The sequence below is a fragment of the Bombyx mandarina genome, chromosome 18 (genome assembly GCF_030267445.1).
Source record: "Bombyx mandarina strain Sakado chromosome 18, ASM3026744v2".
NCBI lineage: Eukaryota > Metazoa > Arthropoda > Insecta > Lepidoptera > Bombycidae > Bombyx > Bombyx mandarina.
This window is the reverse complement of record NC_143224.1, coordinates 13368299-13388940: the sequence shown is the minus strand read 5'-3', so window position 1 is coordinate 13388940 and position 20642 is coordinate 13368299. Positions and strand designations below refer to the sequence as shown.

The following is a 20642-nucleotide window of genomic DNA, read 5'->3' as shown; positions in this document are numbered from 1 at the left end:
AGACTTGCATTGACCAAAACCAAGTGACTAATAATATTTGTTCATTCATTATCATGATCTCAAATATGGTTTTTATCGGTTCCGGCGCAACTTTATATCTATTAATTACTATCAATACCAACATCTGCCCGGTCAATAGATCACACAACAGACACCCTTTGGACACAATACTTACTTTAATTGTCTCAGGCAGTTCAATAAAATTCCGATCAAGAAAATGTTCTGATTGCAGATTGCCAGACAATGTCCACCAGAAATAGATATTGCCTGTCACAACAGTTTCGAATCTACTACAATATCAGGACCGGCGGAAGTTACAAAATTATTCGTTGATGATCTAAAAAAACGTGGTATTTTTGCAAAAGAAGTCCCATGTGGAAACGTTGCCTTCCATTCCAGATATATTGCATTGGCAGGTAAATATTCTGAAAAGAAAACATATCATTATAAAAATCTCCTAGTTAATTAGCTAGATCCTTTGAGCGACAAGTGAATATCAAATCTCTCAAGAACTTTGTATAAACCTATCAGCACTGAAGAGTGGGGGGATAACTATTATGCAATAACCTTAGCACTTCGGCCTCATGTGTTAAAGTGTGTTCTTTTTTATTGCTTCACAGCCCAACTTGTGTCAAGTGGTTACTGGAGCCCATAGACATCTACAACATAAATGCCGCCACCCACCTTGAGATATGAGTTCTAAGGTCTCAGTATAATTATAACGGCTGCCCCACCCTTCAAACCGAAGAGAATTACTGTTTCACGGCAGAAATAGGCGGGGTGTTGGTACCTACCCGTGCGGACTCACAAGATGTCCTACCACCTGTAAAAAGTTGATGTTCCTACCACCAGTAAGAATGTGGTGACATTCACACTGTAAAGTTTATGGGTTCCGGTAACCATTTTACTACGTGTGGGCATCAGTACATGTAGACCAAAGAATAAACTTCAAAAAGCCTTATGATGTCAATGTGGAAATGTGTTTGACAAAGTGACTTATTGCATTGCTAATGCGCTAACATAATAGTTAATTGTTTCATATTTTTGATACAGATATAATTCTTTTTTGTTTGTGTTCGTTTCAAAATTGATATTTATTTATTAAGTTGCACCAAAAAAGTGATCATCAATACAAAACATTGAACAATTGACAAAAGTTCATGGCAGATGTCACCTCAATTATAGGTGCAATCGACAGTCCACATTATATTCAATATCGTATCCGAATATAATGTGAATTTTCAGTATAATTTACCAGAAAACGTTTTAAGTACTTTAAGCTTTCTTAAAAAAAAAAAAACAATAGTTTCTATTAAACCTACATATTTCTTTTTTAGGACAAGCGCTTTTAGATGCCTTGAAGAAAATTATTAAAGAACCTAAGCCTCGTAACGAGAAATGGCTGTCCACGTCCGTGCCACAACACAAATGGCACGAATTATCGGCAAAGTATTCTTCTCCTGAATACCATGTCAATAACATGCTAGTAAGTAACGCTTAGTGTTTTATTTCTGCAGTTAAACAGAAAAACTTAGATCTCACAATAGTTTTATGTAACCGTTAAAGCTCATTAAGACCACATACCGCCGCCGGCCTTTAAAAAAGATTTGGTGCTTCGGATTTTTTTTTAATGTTCTTGTAGACAGACGAAAATACGCCCCACCGTGGTGGTTACAGTCCCTTATGGATGTCAAATATGTCAGAAGCAGGGCCAAGCAACTAGCTACCACTAAATACACTTTTCAAGCCTCGTTTAAAGAAGGACACATCATAGCCATTGGAAAACACCGTGAGGTGAAGCACATACTAAAGCTAGACGGTACGTTGCAGAAAAGATCTCTGATAATGCACTGTGGATGTCCACAGTAATTGTAGGTAGTTTTGATGAACTTTGCTCCGGTAGCGGATGGTGCGATGATAAAAAACGAGATGCTGGGATCATCTCGACCAATTCCACAGAGCGTATCTCCCCATGGAACATACGGTTCAAAGCACAGAGAGAAGAAAAGTCCTTCAATCTATTGAAGGACTTTTCGGGTCTATCCGGAGGTTCGAATCGATGCGTGAGAATGAGATTATTGACAACGATCTTCTTCTGTGTGGAGTTAAAGTCTGTCTAATTTACACGCAGAAAAGATTGATTGCAAAAAAAAAAATTTTTTTCGATACTTGTGACAGACTTTCTGTCAAAATGGCTGTTTTTTAAAAAGGCCTTAAAAAGCAATGGAATGTTGCTGTCCTTGTCTATACTAATATTATAAAGAGGAAAAATTTGTTTGTTTGTTTGTTTCGAATAGGCTCCGAAACTACTGGACCGATTTGAAAAATTCTTTTTCCATTAGAAGCCGACATTGTCCCTGATGAACATAGGCTACTTTTTTTTTTTTTTTTTTTTTTTTTTTATTTGGTTTCATGTGTGTTTTAATGTTTCCGAAGCGAAGCGAGGGCGGATCGCTAGTTAATTAATATTTTTATTGCCTTTAGAGTCCAGTTCTTTTTGAAGAAGTCACAAGGTTAATACCAGACAATGCTATTGTAATAGAAATAGCGCCTCACGGACTTCTCCAAGCCATTCTTAAGAGATCTTTGCAGAACTGTTTGCATATTCCATTGACAAAACGTGGAACGAATGACAGTGTTCAATTTTTGTTGGATGCGTTTGGCAAGTGAGTGCATTTTAAATAAATACATGTACGTATTATTTTTTTCAACTGTTATTATTTTAAAATTAACTTTGTAGGATGTTTGAAGCAGGTTTAAATCCGAAAATTGAGAAGTTGTATCCTAAGATAGAGTTTCCAGTTTCGACTCAAACTCCACTTTTGTCCAATTTAATTGAATGGGAACACAGTGAGGATTGGTAAGTAAAGATTAATTCGCTAATTAATTGTAAAACTACTCTATTCCTTGGTATCAAGGGTGTTAAAATTATGTTTTTTACGCACTTAAAATGTTATCGTAATGTCATATTAATAGAAGGTAGAATAAAAATACCATTTTTAAACAAAATCTAACCTAACCCTAATCAAAGAGAAATTAACGAATCGTAAGACGGGGAACGACACTCGACCTCTACAATCGCTTGCTTGAAAAATTTGCAGATGTCTATAAGTTGTGGTAACCATTACCAGCAGGTGGATCAAATGCTCATCGTTTGCCTTTTAAGGCAGAAATAGAGATCAGAAAATGTTCATCACAAAGTCACCGTGGCCCAATACATTAGAAGATTCCAGGATATTCGTATCAATCCATGTGACTATCTTGAAGCTTAAATCTTACTACATAGGAACCGCTTTTGTAGGTCAATAGGTACCCACATAGCTTCCAAGTTTATGTGATAAACTCTAACTCATCTTACTACAACTAATCCACATCTGTTATCCATCATTCAATCTGAGTTTTGAATTCAAACATATTCAACACATATTTCTTAAATCGATTACAGGCTCCATTTGTTTTCCGGTTCCGGAGTAAAATGCACGGCAATCGCTCGAGATGTTGTCATTTCTATTTACAACGATGATTACAACTTTTTGAAAGGACATTTGAGGAATGGTAATTTTATTTAATCAAACTAAAACATAACAAATTAGCAAAAAACGTTTCCTACATCTAAAACCAGCAGGAGTGACAATTTGCGAACGCTTAGAACTGAGTTAAAATAATTGAAAACTGGAGTCAGTGGATTTTCTTTAGATGACACTTCCGTGTACCTTTTAAGCAAATAGCTCGCAATGATCTAGAATAATAGTTATCAGATTTTTAAGCACATATCATGGGCACCAAATATGTAGTAACTGTATAACAAACGAATTTAAATAATCATATAATTCCAGGACTAAACATATTACCTGAAGCTGAAATAATAGTTCTAGTTTGGGAAACAATGGCCATGTACAAGAATATGGATTACAGATACCTTTCTGTGATGTTTAAAGACATACATTTTCATAGGGAAGTCGAGATTAAGCGTGATATCCCGTTAAGATTATCTATAAGTATAACGAAAGGAAACAATAGATTTGAGGTAACTTTATATGTAAAAACTAATAAATTCCTGCTATGTATCACTTTACTGGAGTGGGCGTAACAAATATTCGCGCATTCAACATAATTTTTATTTTTTCCATGTTCATATTCAGGCTTACTTGCGTAAAAGCCCTACTGAGGTCTTTGACCACTGTACTGAGATCCTCCAAGGTCTCAGCCATAGTCGCAATATTGTCGGGATCCGCTGGATTCAGGTAGCGCAGGACCGATCTTTGTGGGGAGGCTTGTGGGGGGGCTATGTCCAGCAGTGGACGTCTGTGGGCTGATAGAATAGAATAGAATAGAATAGAATAGAATGTATCACTACAACTATCGGCATGGATACATTTACAATCATTTGTGTCTGCTAATATATATATATATAAATGAATTGCTGTTCGTTAGTCTCGCAATAACTCGAGAACGGCTGGCTAATTCTGGTCTTGAACTATTTATCGAAGTCCAGAGAAGGCTTAAAAGGTAGATAAACATGAAAATGTTCGGAAATAAATAAAAATAACAATTTTGTTTTTCCTTTGATGTGTCCCCCGTCGGACGGATTCCTTTTGTTTGTTTTAAGTTTATTTTATACAAAAGTTTAGGTCTCTTATTTATCGATTGAGGCACTACGAAGTCTGCCGGATCAGCTAGTTTGTACTAAATTAAAACTCAATGATTAACAGGTCATTCACGAAGACACGATAGTGGTATGTGGATTTTTTAATGAGAGCGTCATTATGAAGTCCGACCATGGTATAGATGAAACCAAATTTAACAAAGACGAAATTTTACTTAATACTGAAGATATTTACCAGATTTTAGAGCTACGAGGACACTGCTATACGTAAGAGATAATTTAGTAATTCGCATGTAATTCGTCCAACAGAAAGTACGACTGATGAAGCTTTGTGTACCATACGGTATGCAGTTTACTGAATGCAGTGAACCTTTGCAGCATCCGTAGCGATAAAAACATGATTCTGATAAAAGGTGATCTAGGTGTGGTTATTGATGGCGAGATTATCGCCATTGATTTCCAACCCTAGTAAACATTTGGGGAAGTTACCGTTTACAATATTAGTCTATAGGACAACTATACCTCGTTTAATTTTCAAATCTATGTACAATTAAAACTAGGAGAAACTCGAAGCCATCATCTAGATCTATAATTTACGTAACATCTTCATCCTCATTGCCTCAGATATCTCAATAATATTGTTACGCGATGGGGCTCGAGATAAATAAAATTTTCGCTGGAATACAAATTATAACTCTATTTAACACTTAAGAGACTTAAGGAACTCTCTACAATTCGATTTACGATACTATTGCCGACATATTTCGTAATTATTTAAAGTTTTTATTTGATACAGAGGTGAACACAAATCCATAGCATCAACGAACTTAGAACGGAATAAGGCGATAGTGCGGTGGAACAATAATTGGGCCTTATATCTGGATTCACTCATACAACTGAATATATTGGCTAATGAACACGAGGGATTGTCGGTCCCGAAATTTATTGGAAAAATAGCAATCAGTGTGTCTGAACATGAAAAAGCGATGCAAAAAGTCAATAATTTAACTGATGGTCATGTAGCCAACATTATCGATACATTTGATGTGACAAGGTAAGTCATTTATTTAAATTTTAGTTTTTAAGCTGAATGCTAGCTAAGATGTGCAGCCAAGATTACGGCTTACTTGATCTTAAGTCGTTCCTGAATCGCATAAATATCACAACCGAATCTCAGTGTCAAACACCACGCTTGATATAAACCACAATTACAGTATGTAATATATTGCGTGTATCTGTTGAAATGATATTAAATGACTTTTGTTCTGTTAAATTTATTTTTAAATGCTTAGCATTACTGGTGGTAGGACCTCTTGTAAGTCCGCGCGGGTAGGTACCACCGCCCTGCCTATTTATCTGCCGTGAAGCAGTAATGCGTTTTGGTTTGAAGGGTGGGGCAGTTGTAACTATACTTGAGACCTTAGAACTTATATCTCAAGGTGGGTGGCGCATTTACGCTGTGGATGTATATGGGCTCCAGTAACCACTTAACACCAGGTGGGCTGTGAGCTCGTCCAGCCCATTAAGCCATAAAAAAAAATAGCTCCCACCCATACCTTAGCAACAAGCCAAGCATCATAAACTGAAGCTTATTCTATAATCTAAGTAAGTTACTAAAGGCTACCTATTGTGAACATATTGATAGGTAGTAAGTTCGTCTAAAATCGTTATAGCGTACAGCTTAAAATCTGTTCCTGACCGTGGGCTCTCATCATTGTAATTAATATTAACAATGAATTAAAATCAGTCACTATTTAGTGTTTCCTTGTAGGTGTGCAGGAGTTGAAATAGACCGTTTGATTTTCACTGAGAAAGCAGTTATAGACAAAGAGGCAGACGGCCTACAAATATTAACGTTCTGCCCACAATATCCAACCGAGGAAGTTAATGTAAGTACATACTTTATTAATTAAATAATTTATGTTCTTATTCCAATAGATGGAACAAGTACTATTGATTGGTTTAAACTTTTATACTTTGATTAGTCATATGTACTTTTCATTTTTATTTTATTATTATTATTGACGTTCCGAAAGTTTTCAGCTTTCGTAGTTATAACGACTAAAATATTATTTGTCGACATTTCAATATATATAAGCTTTAACTTTTATAAACTTCCGTCTGTTTTTATAATAAATATACTAACGGCCCGCTCCGGCTTCGCTCGGGTCTTTAACAAAAATTTCAAAATTAAAAATTATAATATACAGAAAATTATAAAGATAGTTTGAATATTATTATATTAATGAACTTTTACTTTCTTTTAAATTATATTTTTTTATCAATTTTTTATTATTTTTATATTTATGTATTATTATTTATCTAGTTTTCGTAAAACGGTCATACATACGAAACAAAAGTCGTTAAGTTTACTGAATCAGAGCTACCTTGTAAACAAACGATATTTGACGTTTTATTTTAAATAAAAGAACACCTATTGTGGCATAACTATAATAGTTAGACATATGCTGTCGCAACACTTTTTGTAAATAATAATATGCTCTACAAAGTCGTAGTACATTATATTATTCTATCATCAATTGTTTTCGCAGCGCACGCGATGTAAAGAATATTTTAGATAATATTTTTACACCTTGGGTTACATCATTAAAGTTTTAGTAAGAATCCCAAATTTTAGTTAAAAAAGAATATAGCCTATGTCACTCGGAGATAGTGTAGCTTTCAAACAGTGAAATATTTTTTCAAATCTAAAATATAAAGTATAAAACAAAAAATATTGAGTATAGATATAGAAGTATAGATTGATTACCATTTTAACTGTACTTCATACACAGAAATAACTACAAGCTTAGTCTGATAAGTTTGATTGTTTTATATAGGGTTTTCATTGTCACTGTAAGAGTATTCTAGCAGTTAAATAAGCACAAGCATCCTCTGTATTTAGTTCAGAGATTCTTAACAAACAATCTTGCCTGCCAAACGTGAATTGAGCTGTCTTCTTTACAAAGTACTTGAATTTTGTAAAATCTTTTGAAATGGTTTGTTGACATTACTGTTCACAGGAAGTGGACAAAATGCATACTTGTCTGCCTGTAATAAAATCTGCAAAAGTACTTTTAATTATTTCTATGACTCGTGCAAAACTAAAGAAAATACTATGTTAGAGTATTAATTGAAATCGGCCATCAAGAATTAAAAAAAAAACCAGACCCAAACTCCGATGGTTGGATGGCGTGGACCGCGACCTCAAAAATATCGGCGTCAAGAACTGGAAGGAGAAAGCCCTGAACAGAGCAGTCTGGAGAGACATACTGGACCGGGCTAAGGCCCACCCTGGGCTGTAGGGCCTAAGATGATGATGATGATGATCAAGAATTTAACTGTATTTGGAAGCTAGGATTTTTTTATTGCTTAGATTTGAGGGCAAGCTCACGGCCCAGCTAGTGTTCAGTGGTTACCGGAGCCCATCGACATAAGCGCTGCCACCCACCCACCTTGAGATCTGAGTTTTAAGGTCTGGGATTTTACAATACAACGGCTGCCCCACCCTTCAAACCGAAACACATTATTGCTTCATAGCAGAAATAGGCAGAGTAGTGCTACCTACCCGAGTGGACTCACAAGAAGTCCCACCACTAGTAATAAAGTGTGCAGTGTTGGCATAGAAAATCAAAATAGAAATAAGTGAATTACAAAATGCTGATGAGAAAATAATGATCCTAGTAAATCGAAAAAGTCGGCACCTTATATCCTAGTATTTTCTAATCGTAGGATCTGTAAATAAAATTCAAATATTCAATAAATTATTTACACGACACGGAAAAGCAATATGAACATAATATTTTATCAGGTGGAACATGAAATAAAATACGTACATTCGTAATTACTAAAATAATCTCGGCGGTGTCAAACCAATCTGTAGTCGACTGAAGGACGATTGCGAGAGCAACTATTGTGAATTTTCCGTAAGCTATATTATAAATGGAAACAGCAATTACAACAATTACGAGACTGACTTTGTAACAATCGAGGCCTCATACGCAAGAATGTTGTGTGTATTTGTGGCAGATGTATTTGTACTAGCACAAATATGTAGATAAATTACATATATTTCCGCACTGTGATGCGGTTACCGGCAAACCGCTCCGGTCACTGGGAAAGCTGCAGGATTGACGGCCAGCCGGACGCTTGTTTTTCGCATTATGCAGCTCTGTTTATTGATTGAATCTTTCTTCGTTATAATATATGTAATTTTTTTTATCATCATAGTATCAAATATCAGTAAAACTAATGCTCGTACTTTTTAAGCTTCGAAAAATATTTCAGAATTCAGAATACCTACTCTAATTTTGTGTTTGCAAATAAGTGTGTACCTAGTACTTCTTTATTTTTTCTTCCTTACGCAACATGTTGAGGTCATTGCAGCCTCACTCACGATCATCTTTGAAATGGATCAATATGACCGCAAATAGCAGTGATTCTTCTGCCAAATGGTTCAGTTGCTAATGCAGTCTGGTTGACCACATCCGCAACCACATAGTGCGTATGAAGAGTAAAGTATTATTGCATGTTGTTATAAATGATATTCATATTTCGTTTGCAGTTACAGCGAGCTATCAATGTGGTTTTAAAGATAGTAGCAGAAAATTCGTCTTCAAAAAAAATTAAAATTATTAAATCAGCCTCCTTAAGTATCGATGCATCTGATACAATTGAGAAAATAATTCAGACTGAACCGATGGAGGTAGAAGTTGTTACTGCAAACATCGACAATTTTCACAAAAAGAGTAATGGCATTAATGATGAACTAGCTGACGTCAACTTAGTAATTATTGATAATATTGTGAATGATAAGCAGGTGAGTATTGGCAAATTCATATTAATAGTTGCGCAAATTAATTAAATACATTTTATTTTACAAAGCCGGGCAAGACGATAATAGGATGCGCATTGAAACTAAACGTGTGAATTATAATAAATAATTCTATGTTTTAATCAAAAAAACCCAAAGCCTGATTTATCTGGTTTATTAACCGGGGATCTAAAAATACAAATAATTTACAGAAGTTATCAAAAATACACGAAACAATCTCAAAGGATACATTCATATTGACATTGGAACCAAATGTACAAAAAAATAATGTAATTAAGAATTATTTTAACATAATAACATGCATGTCAAATGAAAAAGGAATATTTATACTTCTGAAGAGAATCCCTCTGGAACGAGTACAGCGTACATGTATACCAATTAACTATAAAACATATAAAGAACATTTGCTGTACGTGTATGAAGAATTGAAAAGGACAAGCGTAGTCTTGGTATCAGAGAGACAAAGCCTTTGCGGTATTTCAGGTATGTTTTTATTTTTTGTACCCAGCGTGATATTCACATTACGAATTTTAACAAATAATCATTAAGTGATCATAGTGCTGTAAAGTATTCAAAATAATGGAAACAATAAAATGAAAATGATTAATGAATCAGCAGATACGGATATGCGATCGTGGCCCCCTCAAGCTCTTTATACACTTGTGATAGAGTGATTGTGGTCTTACGGTACAGTCATCGTAACATCACCATCACCCTGTGGCACAGGCCAGGTGGCTGGTGTAGTAATTCATGCACTGCGAGAGCTACTATTTATAATATGTCATTCGTCCGTAATATTTAGAGTCGTCGTGGCCTAAGGGATAAGATGTACGGTGCATTCGTATCTAGCGATGTCCCCGTGTTCAAGTCCCGCTGGCAAGTTCAATTTTTCTATTGAAATACGTACATATCTACAACGTAAATATCTATGAGCCACCCACCTTGAGATATGAGTTCTAAGGTCTCAGTATAGTTACAACGGCTGCCCCACCATTTAAACCGAAACGCATTACTGCTTCACAGCAGAAATAGGCGGGGTGGTAGTACCTACCTGTGCAGACTCACAAGAGGTACTACCACCAGTAATCTCACACCCTTATTTAAAGTACAGAAATAAAATGGTTTGATTGGGTTCTTTTTTATACCTATATACTTACACGATGTTATTTCTTCACCGTGGAAGTCAATCGTGAACATTTGTTAAGTATGTATTTCATTAGAAAAATTAATACTTGCCAGCGGGACTCGAATACGAGGACATCGCCAGATACGAATGCACCGTACATCTTATCCCTTAGGCCACGACGACTCTAAATATTACGGACGAATGACATATAAGAAGTAGCTCTCGCAGTTCATGAATTACTACACCAGCCACCTGGCCTGTGACCTGTGACTGTGAAATTTCTGTGACCAAAATTTCAAGAATATTGGGTACCTACCCAAGTATATTTTTTGTTACAGGATTGGTAAAAAAATTAAGAAGAGATGGGCATAAAAATATATCTGCCATGATTATAGAGGATACTGATGCACCAAAGTTTAACCCTGACCATCCATTTTACAAAAGCCAGTTGGATTTGGATTTAGCTGCCAATGTTTTAAGAAAGGTACACAGATTTTAGTTATTGTACAAATACTTCTTTTCATTTGTTTGGTTAATTTTTGCGTCAATTATTCAAAATTCAATGGTTCTATTTATGTCTTGACACTGTCGTTCTACATAAAAGCTAATTCCTGCGTAAGGCAAACCTGTAGCTTAAAAAAAAGCCAAAGTTAAAAGTCGTACAAGAAGATAATATGGCTTCAAAACAGATGTGAGATTTCATACATCTTTTTTGCCACTTACCACCTAGCTTTGGAATAAAATTCGTTCCACGGTGTGGCCCGAACGATATGATATTTACTTTTGGTAACAAGGCTTGCGGAGAGTTTACTGTGGTAGGAAACATATTTGCTGGTATTGCTGATGGTGAGAAGCGACGATGATGGGCTATATTCAGATATGCTATATGCTTGTCTGACTACAAAGGCATGAAAAAAGGATTCATCGCAAACGAACATAATTTTATTCTATTTTTTGAAAGTGTTAAGAATACTTTAATTATTTTAGTTTGAAGGGTTTTTAGTAGTCTATAATTTATAATTAGGTAACTTATAGAAAAAGCTATAATATATCTCATATATAAAAGCTATATAATAATATATATAGCTATAAGATTATAGGAAACTATTATTCAATTTTATTACTGTACGGATATGAGCTCGTTTATCAGTTTTCTTACGGAGTTGTAAGTTTCTTCTTCATCGTCGCTTTCTTTATTAATCAAGGTCGTGTCTTTGAAATTTGACCGTGACCTATCTCATCAGCTGTTTTCACTTAGTCCAGTTCTCAGCTTCCCGTAGGGTGGTTGCAACTGGCAGCCCAGTTAATATGGTTATTTGGTCACAATTTTAATTTTACAACTCCTAAACTACTAATATTTTATGTGTTAGTATAACAGAATATTTATTACAATTGGCAAAAAATGTTAAATGGATTAATAAATGAATCACAAGTATGTTGACTATCGCAGCGGCAATGGGGAGGTTATTACTACATACCAAGTCAGATGTCAGCAAGCGTTCGTAACATGACCCTAATTAGCAAACAGCCTGGCAGCATTGATGGGTTGACGTGGGCTGAAGCTCCAGCTACAACAGATGGTGCTGAACATGTCCAGGTATTATTTTATTGAAGGGATAATAACGTCTGATAGTTTAGTGACAGAGTAGCTGAGTATTTGATTTATTATTCTGATCCCTTCATATGTTTCGATTAAAGCTATTTAAGAAGGTCAGTGTTTTAGAATATTTATACCTAAATATTTATTTATTTATTTATTCCTGATAGAATATTTGGTCCTAGTTCTGGAATGTTTATTATTAATTTAACGTTAAAAGTTTCAATATCTTATCGTTAAACAAGTCTTGTGATAGACATGTAAACAATTGTTAAATTTTGTATGTAAGTTTTATATTTAAAATACCTAGTTTTACCTAAAATGCTTTTCATTCAACCAGAGCTGAAATTCCATCGAATATGAAGATAAAACATAATATTTATCTCGAGGTCGAAATTTCAGAACTCAGACTGTTATAAAGTTGTCCTAACTTTTAAAACGAATCGCAAAAAAGAGGAAACATGGAAGCACGTACCAATATTGGCTTGCAATTCCTTAGAATTCTGTTTTATTTTACTAGCCCACAGACGTCCACTGCTTGACATAGGCCTCCCCCAAGCTTCGCCACAAAAATCGGTCCTGCGCTGCTAGTATTTATAATTCTCTGCAATACCAGTTACTAATGTCGTACAACCTATATGAAAAACAAAAATCTATATTTCGGCTTAGAAATATAATACCAAAAACAAAAAGCGAAATTCTCCTATTGTCTAAAGATAGAGCTAGAAAATATGCCTTTAATTTAATGTTAAAATATTCTCATTTAAAGGTTTGGTATGCAGGACTGTCACTAAAAGATTGCCAGAAGGCTATTAGTTGTGAGAATAACAACAGATCGTATTTTGGAATGGACTTCAGTGGCTATAATTCAAAGTAAGTTGAGTTTTTACTGGTGGTAGGATCTCTTGTGAGTCCGCGTGGGTAAGTACCACCACCCCGCCTATTTCTGCCGTGAAGCAGTAATGCGTTTCGGTTTGAAGGGTGGGGCAGCCGTTGTAACTATACTTAAGACCTTAGAACTTATATCTCAAGGTGGGTGACGCATTTACGTCGTAGACTTCTGTGGGCTCCACTAACCACTTAACACCAGGTGGGCTGTGAGCTCGTGCACCCATCTAAGCAATAAAAAAAACTTCATAAATTAAAGATATTTTTAAAAATTGGGTATGGTCTTTATAAAAATAATGAAGTCGTCGTACCAGGTGCATTTGTTTCGGCTATTATGGCGTCCGTCTCAGCAAATCTAAGTGAAATGAGGAAAGAAGACAATAATTATAACTAAGAAACTTTCCATTAACAGAGGGGAGAAAATAATGGGTTTGGTACGCGAAGGGTCGTTGTCTAGTTCAGTGGAAGCTGATCCAGATCTAACGTGGTCAGTTCCTGAACACTGGACGCTTGAAGACGCAGCCACCGTTCCCCTAGCGTATCTTCATGCCTTCTATTGCTTGGTAAGATGGATGAGATTTATTATAATAACTGTTCTAATTTTTTAGATTAGATACGTTCCCTTATTCCATTATTCCTGATTAAGTAAACAATCAGAGTCCACACTTTTTTTTTGTACCTAAAAAGACTTTATAGTGAATATTCCACAGGAACTAAGGTGCGATATTTCTACTGGAAAAACAGTATTCATCACAGGAGGGGCTGGGGCTCTAGGACAAGCAGTCATCTCCATATGCCTGGCTATGAACTGTCCTATTTATACAACCGTGAGAGATATTCATAAGAAAAACTTTTTATTAAAGCTGTTCCCTGAACTTCCAGGTAACTATTTGGTCATTAGCCTCTCTATTCTGATAAGAGGTTAAATGCTACTACTACTACATTTTGAGTACTACTACTACTGCTACTACTACCACTAACTACTATTACTACATCTGATCATCTACATATGGAATGAAAGAGTACGACATGCTGAGTGATGTCGTAGCTTCACTTTATAAGTATCCGAATATTATACCTAAGTATGTACTTTATTTCAGAAAGTCACATTGGAATTTCCCACCTTGAAGCTTTATATAGCATGCCCATATTTAATTCGGAGAATAAACTTTGCGATATAATTATAAATTCAGACAGTGGTCATCTACGAGAGGTGAGCTCACTTTACTTTTCTAATCTAAAGTCGTTTACGCCATTGATTCTTTATATAATGAAGAGATACAGAGATTTTATGGACGTTTATATTCTAATTTTAACGTAGCCAAATACTTTTCTGAATTTATTAGAGAACTAGTGGCCCACCCCGGCTTCACTTGGGAAATAGCGTACGCGATGTAAAGAATTTTAGGTAATTTTTTTACACATTGGGTTACATTATTGGAGTTTCAGTAAGGATGTAACTATACTTGAGACCTTAGAACTTATATCTCAAGGTGGGTGGCGCATTTACGTTGTAGATGTCTATGGGCTCCAGTAACCACTTAACACCAGGTGGGCTGTGAGCTCGTCCACCCAACTAAGCAATAAAAAAAAGGACCCTAATTTTTTTGAAAATATAATAAATATAGCCTATGTCACCCGGTGATAGCGTAACTTTCCAACAGTGAAATAATTTTTTAAATCGGTTTAGTAGTTTCGGAGCCTATTCAAAACAAACAAACAAATCTTTCTTCTTCTAGGAACACATGAGTTGTTCTGAGACTGCTTGAATACAAGTAAAATAAAAATAAATACCTATCGTACTCTTTTTAGAAAAGAATTTACACTTATACCTATTTTTGGGTATTGTATGTATCATACTTTAAGGAATTAGTTACTTAAATATTTTGAGACCGCAACTGAGAGACCTCATTCTTAACGAATCTACAACTATTTTTCTGGCTGCGGGCCCTAGCTCTTTCGAGGTCCACGGGCGTAGGGGGACGCGCGAGGAACGAATCTACAATTTTTTTTTCGGGCCAGTGGTCTATCCTCCTACGAGGTCCGCGCCTAAGAGGCACGCAGGGTATCTGGGGCCGGTTCGCGACTGCGAAACCGCGGGCCCAAGGAGTTTTTAAGGACCCTACCCACTAAACGTCTCCCATGCACTCTTCACCCAAGCGCCCGATCCCCTCCGAGGTCAGAACCCGGATGAGTTAAGGGGATTACCGCAGTCAACACTACCCTACAACAACCAGACAGCGCAGCTCACCAAGAACGCCCGGCCGACGGAGCCTTCGAGGCAAATCGAAGGTTCTGAAACGTTGGCCGTCTCGGTACGGCAGCCCATCAGGCCGCCCAAACGGTGCCACTGGTATCCCGGAATATCCCGCTGGACCGAACCAGCCTGCCAGGTCGCGACGCGATACACCGCCGACCGGTTGCTCTTTTATCTCGAAGATATTACTCAGACGAATCTACAACTACTTTAACTGTATTTTTCAGTGCTTGTTGAAATGTGTCAAGGCGAGTGGCACATTTTTGGACATAAGCAAATCAGACATGAACGAAAACAAAGATTTCTGCATGGGGTTTATTCGAGGCAACAGATCGTATAAGGCTGCTGATTTATCAAACATTTTTAAGCCCGAATTCACTGAAGACAAAAAGGTATTTTTATGATACTAGGTGTTAAATCAACGGTTCACATGATGTGTTCACATTTAGTGTTCATTGAAAATCAAATAGCCAAGAATTGCGACGTTGAAGTGGCAGTGGACAGGGCACATTGCTTGTAGAACGGATGGCCGTTGGGGCCATAAAGTTCTTGAGTGGCGACCGCGTACCGGAAGACGTGTGGATAGGCCTCCCACAAGACGAAACGACGACCAATTGAGGTCCGCGGGGATCCATTGGATGCGGGCAGCGCAGGACCGGTCTTTGTGGCGAGGCTTAGGGGAGGCCTATGTCCAGCAGTGGACGTCTGTGGGCAGATAAGAAAATCATAAACGAGACAGAGTGGGAACTATTGAACACAGTAGCTTTACATCCAGTTCATTTATTTGGAAAATGAATCCTTTATGACCTAGCGCCAATATGTGAAAACTGGTATTTGTAAAAACGGATAAATCTAACAATTATTTAGATATCAAGTACTCGTAATAATACCGATATTTGGGAATAATTTAAAAACACTATATTTAATAATGTCTTTGTCTTATATAAATCGAGGCTTAAACTTACTAAGAAAATGTGAGCAATTAATGGCTACTCCAAAATTGATTCACTCCAAAACTCATTATGTTCTAATTATAAAATACTGATAAATATAAGATTGAGCTTTGATCTGCGAAACTTTCACGTAAATAACAAAGGGCGTAAAACAACAGCAATGACGCGTTAATAGATATTTTTTTTTTAATATATATTAGAAGTCGTCGTGGCCTAACGGATAAGACGTCCGGTGCATTCGTGTTGAGCGATGCGCCGCGGCGCCGGTGTTCGAATCCCGCTGGCAAGTACCAATTTTTCTAATGAAATACGTACTCAACAAATGTTCACGATTGATTTCCACGGTGAAGGAATAACATCGTGTAATAAAAATGAAACCCGCAAAATTATAATTTGCGTAATTACTGGTGGTAGGACCTCTTGTGAGTCCGCACGGGTAGGTACCACCACCCTGCCTATTTCTGCCGTGAAGCAGTAATGCGTTTTGGTTTGAAGGGTGGGGCAGCCGTAGTAACTATAACTGAGACTTTAGAAGTTATATCTCAAGGTGGGTGGCGCATTTACGTTGTAGATGTCTATGGGCTCCAGTAACCACTTAACACCAGGTGGGCTGTGAGCTCGTCCACTCATCTAAGCAATAAAAAAAAAAAAAAAAATTGCAATTAATTGTGTTCTTTATTTTCCATCGCTACATAATTTACTCAGCACAAAATATTGAATAACATCCCTTTTGTGATTTGATTTTTCCAACTGTTTAGAAAATATTCTAAATATCTAAGATGTCAAAACTTCTATATACCTGTGCATTTAAATTTTAATCTATACTAATACCTAGTCAGGTCATAAATTCTGTCACATGTTTAATGTAAAATAATTGAAACAAGTTTATTCATTATGTAACCATTCATATACCAAAATGAACTTAACAAAACATAAATTCTTATGACACTAAAGTTTATTCAAAGTGACCTCCGTGATTTTGAATACAGGCCTTCAATCTGCGCGGCCAGTCGTCTATCGCAGCACGAACGAGGTCCATGTCAATATCGGCGGCTGCCTTAATCAAGGATGTCTTGATTGACTCCAAATTGGGATGAGGCTTTGAGCACGCCTTTTCCTCCAAGTGTTGCCATATCTTGTAATCTTCTTCTTCTCTGTCGTTTCCTCATTACTGAGGGTCGTGACCACCTTGGTCCAGTTTTTGCACCAGCTTCCTCCAATGCTGCCTGCATTCGGCCTGCTTAATGGCGCCCGGGACGCTGGTGTTTGTGGCCTCCCTGATAATGTCCGTCCACCTGGTTGGCAATCTTCCTCGACTTCTCTTTCCTTCCACGTGACCTACAACTATTAATTTTTCCAAGTTCTCAGGATTTTGTCGGGCCACGTGTCCGAAGTACTTGAGGAGACGCTGCATACAAATTGCATCTTGTAATCTAACGGATTCAAATCTGGACTGGAGGAGGGCCAGTCTTCGTGCCGGATGAAGTCGATTTCACGCGCTGCCAGCCAGTCTTGTGTGCTCTTCGCTCTATGAGCTGGCGCCGAATCTTGTTGGAATACCCAGTGCCTGTTATTGAACATGGTATGAGAAACAGGTTCCACAAGGTTCGTCAGGACTGTATTTTGATACACAATTGCATTCGTTTTTACACCTTTCTCACAAAAATGTACCTCTGTTAAGCCCCAATAAGAAACTACCAACCATACCATGAGCGAGGATGGAAAATGACCTCGATGGACACGCGGAATACGGTTGCTCGCTTCTTCACTACTGTGTGCATACACCTTATCATTTTGTTTGTTGTAGCTCTCTTCAACGGTAAAAATTTTTTCATCCGAAAAAAGAAGATCCCGATATTTTTTTCCGCGTACCGCTTCAACAAAGCGCGGCATCTCATTAGTCTCAGGTCCATTAGACGAGCATTCAAACGATGTCCTGTTTTTCTTCGATATGCCCGAAGCCCTAAGTCTTCATTTAACACCCTTTTCACCGTGGTTCTGCTTAACGCCATCTGAAGGGCCAACAGTTTCTGCTTACGTTTGGGATTTCTTTGAATTCGCGCTTTCACAGCTTTTATCACTGCTGGAGTCCTAACAGACCGAGGGCGACCACTTCTTGACCTGTCATCTACACTAGAGTCTTCATTGTATCGTTTTATGGTACGGTAAACGAATCTTTTGGTTATATTCAAATTTTTCAGTATGTTAAAAATTTGAATTGGCGCGTAACCGCAACGATGCAACGCAATAACTGCAACACGGTCTTCTTTAAGCGTCCACTCCATATTTAAAAATGAGTAAAATTCTAAAAGTATACATTTTTATTTTCATGAACAATTCGAAATTCGAATACAATAAACTTTTTTGCGGCCAGCATTCTAAAAGAAAAGTTTTTACTGTGTGACAATAGTTATGACCTGACTAGTTATATAGATCCACAGTGGTTTTTACGGATGATCCGTTATAACTACTGAACCGTGCATCCGATTGACTTGAAACTTGGTATTCATGTAGAAACTACTTGTATTTAATGGATAGGCTAATATTAATACGAGTGTTGGACTCTCTAATACTAATACAATAAATAATAATATTAATTTTAAATGCCCAGCGAAGCGGGCGAGTATGTACTACTAGTATTTTATAAAATTCAATTTTCAGATTTTACGAAACATGATAACTCAAGGTATTGCAAAAGGTATTGTTAAGCCCTTAACTAGAGTTGTTTATCCAACTATAGCAATTACGAAAGCCTTTAAACTTCTGTCATCGAGTAAACACAAAGGAAAGGTTTTAGTTCAAATGAAGGACCCCAGTTTCAAAATTGAACACAACATCCCTCCAAGGTAAGTTTCCCTAAAGATTAGTAAATATCCTAAAATGATAATAATATGGATAAGAGTAACAAAAAAAAACCTAAAACTTCAAAGATTGTTCCATTTTCTTAGCATTATAACAATCTGTGGCATTCCAATTGTTTCATAAATCTTGCATACAACCATTTTTTCAGAATGAAATATTTACCAAATGCAGTTTATATAGTCGTCTGTAATGATAGCTATTTGGGTATTGAATTTACTGATAATATTATCAAGAAAGGAGCCAGAAAAGTCATGATCAATACGAACAATGAAATATCTGGATATGCTTATTCAAAATTAATGTAAGTTGCCATTTGGATAAGAATTTCGGTTTATTACGCTTAACACGGATGTCTAAATGCCGATAACTATTTACCATAAGGCTGAGCTGATCTTCCAACTGCAACAAAACCACTCCCAAACTTACAAAGATTGATAAATTAAATTATTATACAGGTCTTGGAAGAAGCATGCTGCAGCAGTCAACATTACTTCATACTGCTTAAATACCAAAGAAGGATGTATTCAACTGCTTAAGGATAGTGCCAAAATCGGACAAGTAAAAGGAGTATACATAGTTAGTGATTCAGAAAGAAGGGAAAAGGAAAACAATATCGAATCACTCGTGTCTAATATGGACGTTGTTTCCAGAAGTATTTGTAATGGACTAAGGTAGTTTCAGTGCCCTTGAAGACAGATTTATTTTGAAGCTTTTTTAATTCATGCATCGCGATTATCTAAACACACAATCATACTGAGTGCGCCAATCTGTTAATTTGAAAAATATTATAGATCAAATCCATTGGCTAGTGACCTTAATTACAGATACCTTAGCTTTAGTTTCCAGTAGAAGTCACTGTCGTTGTTAAAAATATTTGAAACTCGAGGTATATACTTCTTCATATCCGGTATTAATGTCTATGATTATTCTACTCATAGCACTAGATTAAGGCTTGGCCATATATATAATTTATTGTATTTAATACACAATTATTTTATATAATTAAAATTGTAATGCATAATAGCTTTAAAGCAATATATTATATGTATATATAAAATTAAAATCTAAGAGTAAGCGCATGATGTAATCTTTGTTTAAATTTTAGTAATTTCGTGTTGATCTCGAAGTATTCCCAAAGTGACACTTACGAATATCAAATGGGAACCGTTGAGAAAATATTTGAAGCGCGAAATGAAATGGCCCTAACAAGTCTAGTTGTACGCTACGACGGACTGGACACAGTGAGTACTCGTCCAATTTTATGAGATTTTATGAGATTCTTAAGTAGCTGTTTTATTTTTAAACTGCGATCACAGACTTCTGAGAACTTGCTTAATGTACTCTATTTTGAAGAAAAAATAATACTTGAGGTTTTGTTTGCGATCGTCAATGCAAACACCTTTAACGATGAATAAATAATTGGTAATAAATTTTAATTTCTAATTTCATTTTGAAAATATGGAAATATGTTTTGAATAATAATAAATTAAAATAAATAATAAAAATTTGAATAATTCAG

General features: G+C 36.3%; 1 protein-coding gene across 1 annotated transcript in view; it reads left to right on the top strand.

Moving 5' to 3' along the window:
- The window catches only part of LOC114242083 (fatty acid synthase), a 40946-nt gene that overhangs the window by 16432 nt on the left and 3872 nt on the right, over positions 1-20642 (top strand). Inside the window, exons 13-34 of the mRNA XM_028173091.2 lie at positions 233-416; positions 1338-1486; positions 2485-2666; positions 2741-2860; positions 3446-3555; positions 3837-4027; positions 4713-4873; positions 5403-5660; positions 6378-6495; positions 9171-9425; positions 9632-9923; positions 10905-11050; positions 12017-12163; positions 12933-13036; positions 13464-13614; positions 13762-13933; positions 14152-14264; positions 15536-15700; positions 18923-19107; positions 19272-19424; positions 19579-19794; positions 20229-20364. Coding sequence (XP_028028892.2) covers positions 233-416; positions 1338-1486; positions 2485-2666; positions 2741-2860; positions 3446-3555; positions 3837-4027; positions 4713-4873; positions 5403-5660; positions 6378-6495; positions 9171-9425; positions 9632-9923; positions 10905-11050; positions 12017-12163; positions 12933-13036; positions 13464-13614; positions 13762-13933; positions 14152-14264; positions 15536-15700; positions 18923-19107; positions 19272-19424; positions 19579-19794; positions 20229-20364 — 3708 coding nt within the window. The remainder of the gene's footprint in view (positions 1-232; positions 417-1337; positions 1487-2484; positions 2667-2740; positions 2861-3445; positions 3556-3836; positions 4028-4712; positions 4874-5402; positions 5661-6377; positions 6496-9170; positions 9426-9631; positions 9924-10904; positions 11051-12016; positions 12164-12932; positions 13037-13463; positions 13615-13761; positions 13934-14151; positions 14265-15535; positions 15701-18922; positions 19108-19271; positions 19425-19578; positions 19795-20228; positions 20365-20642) is intronic.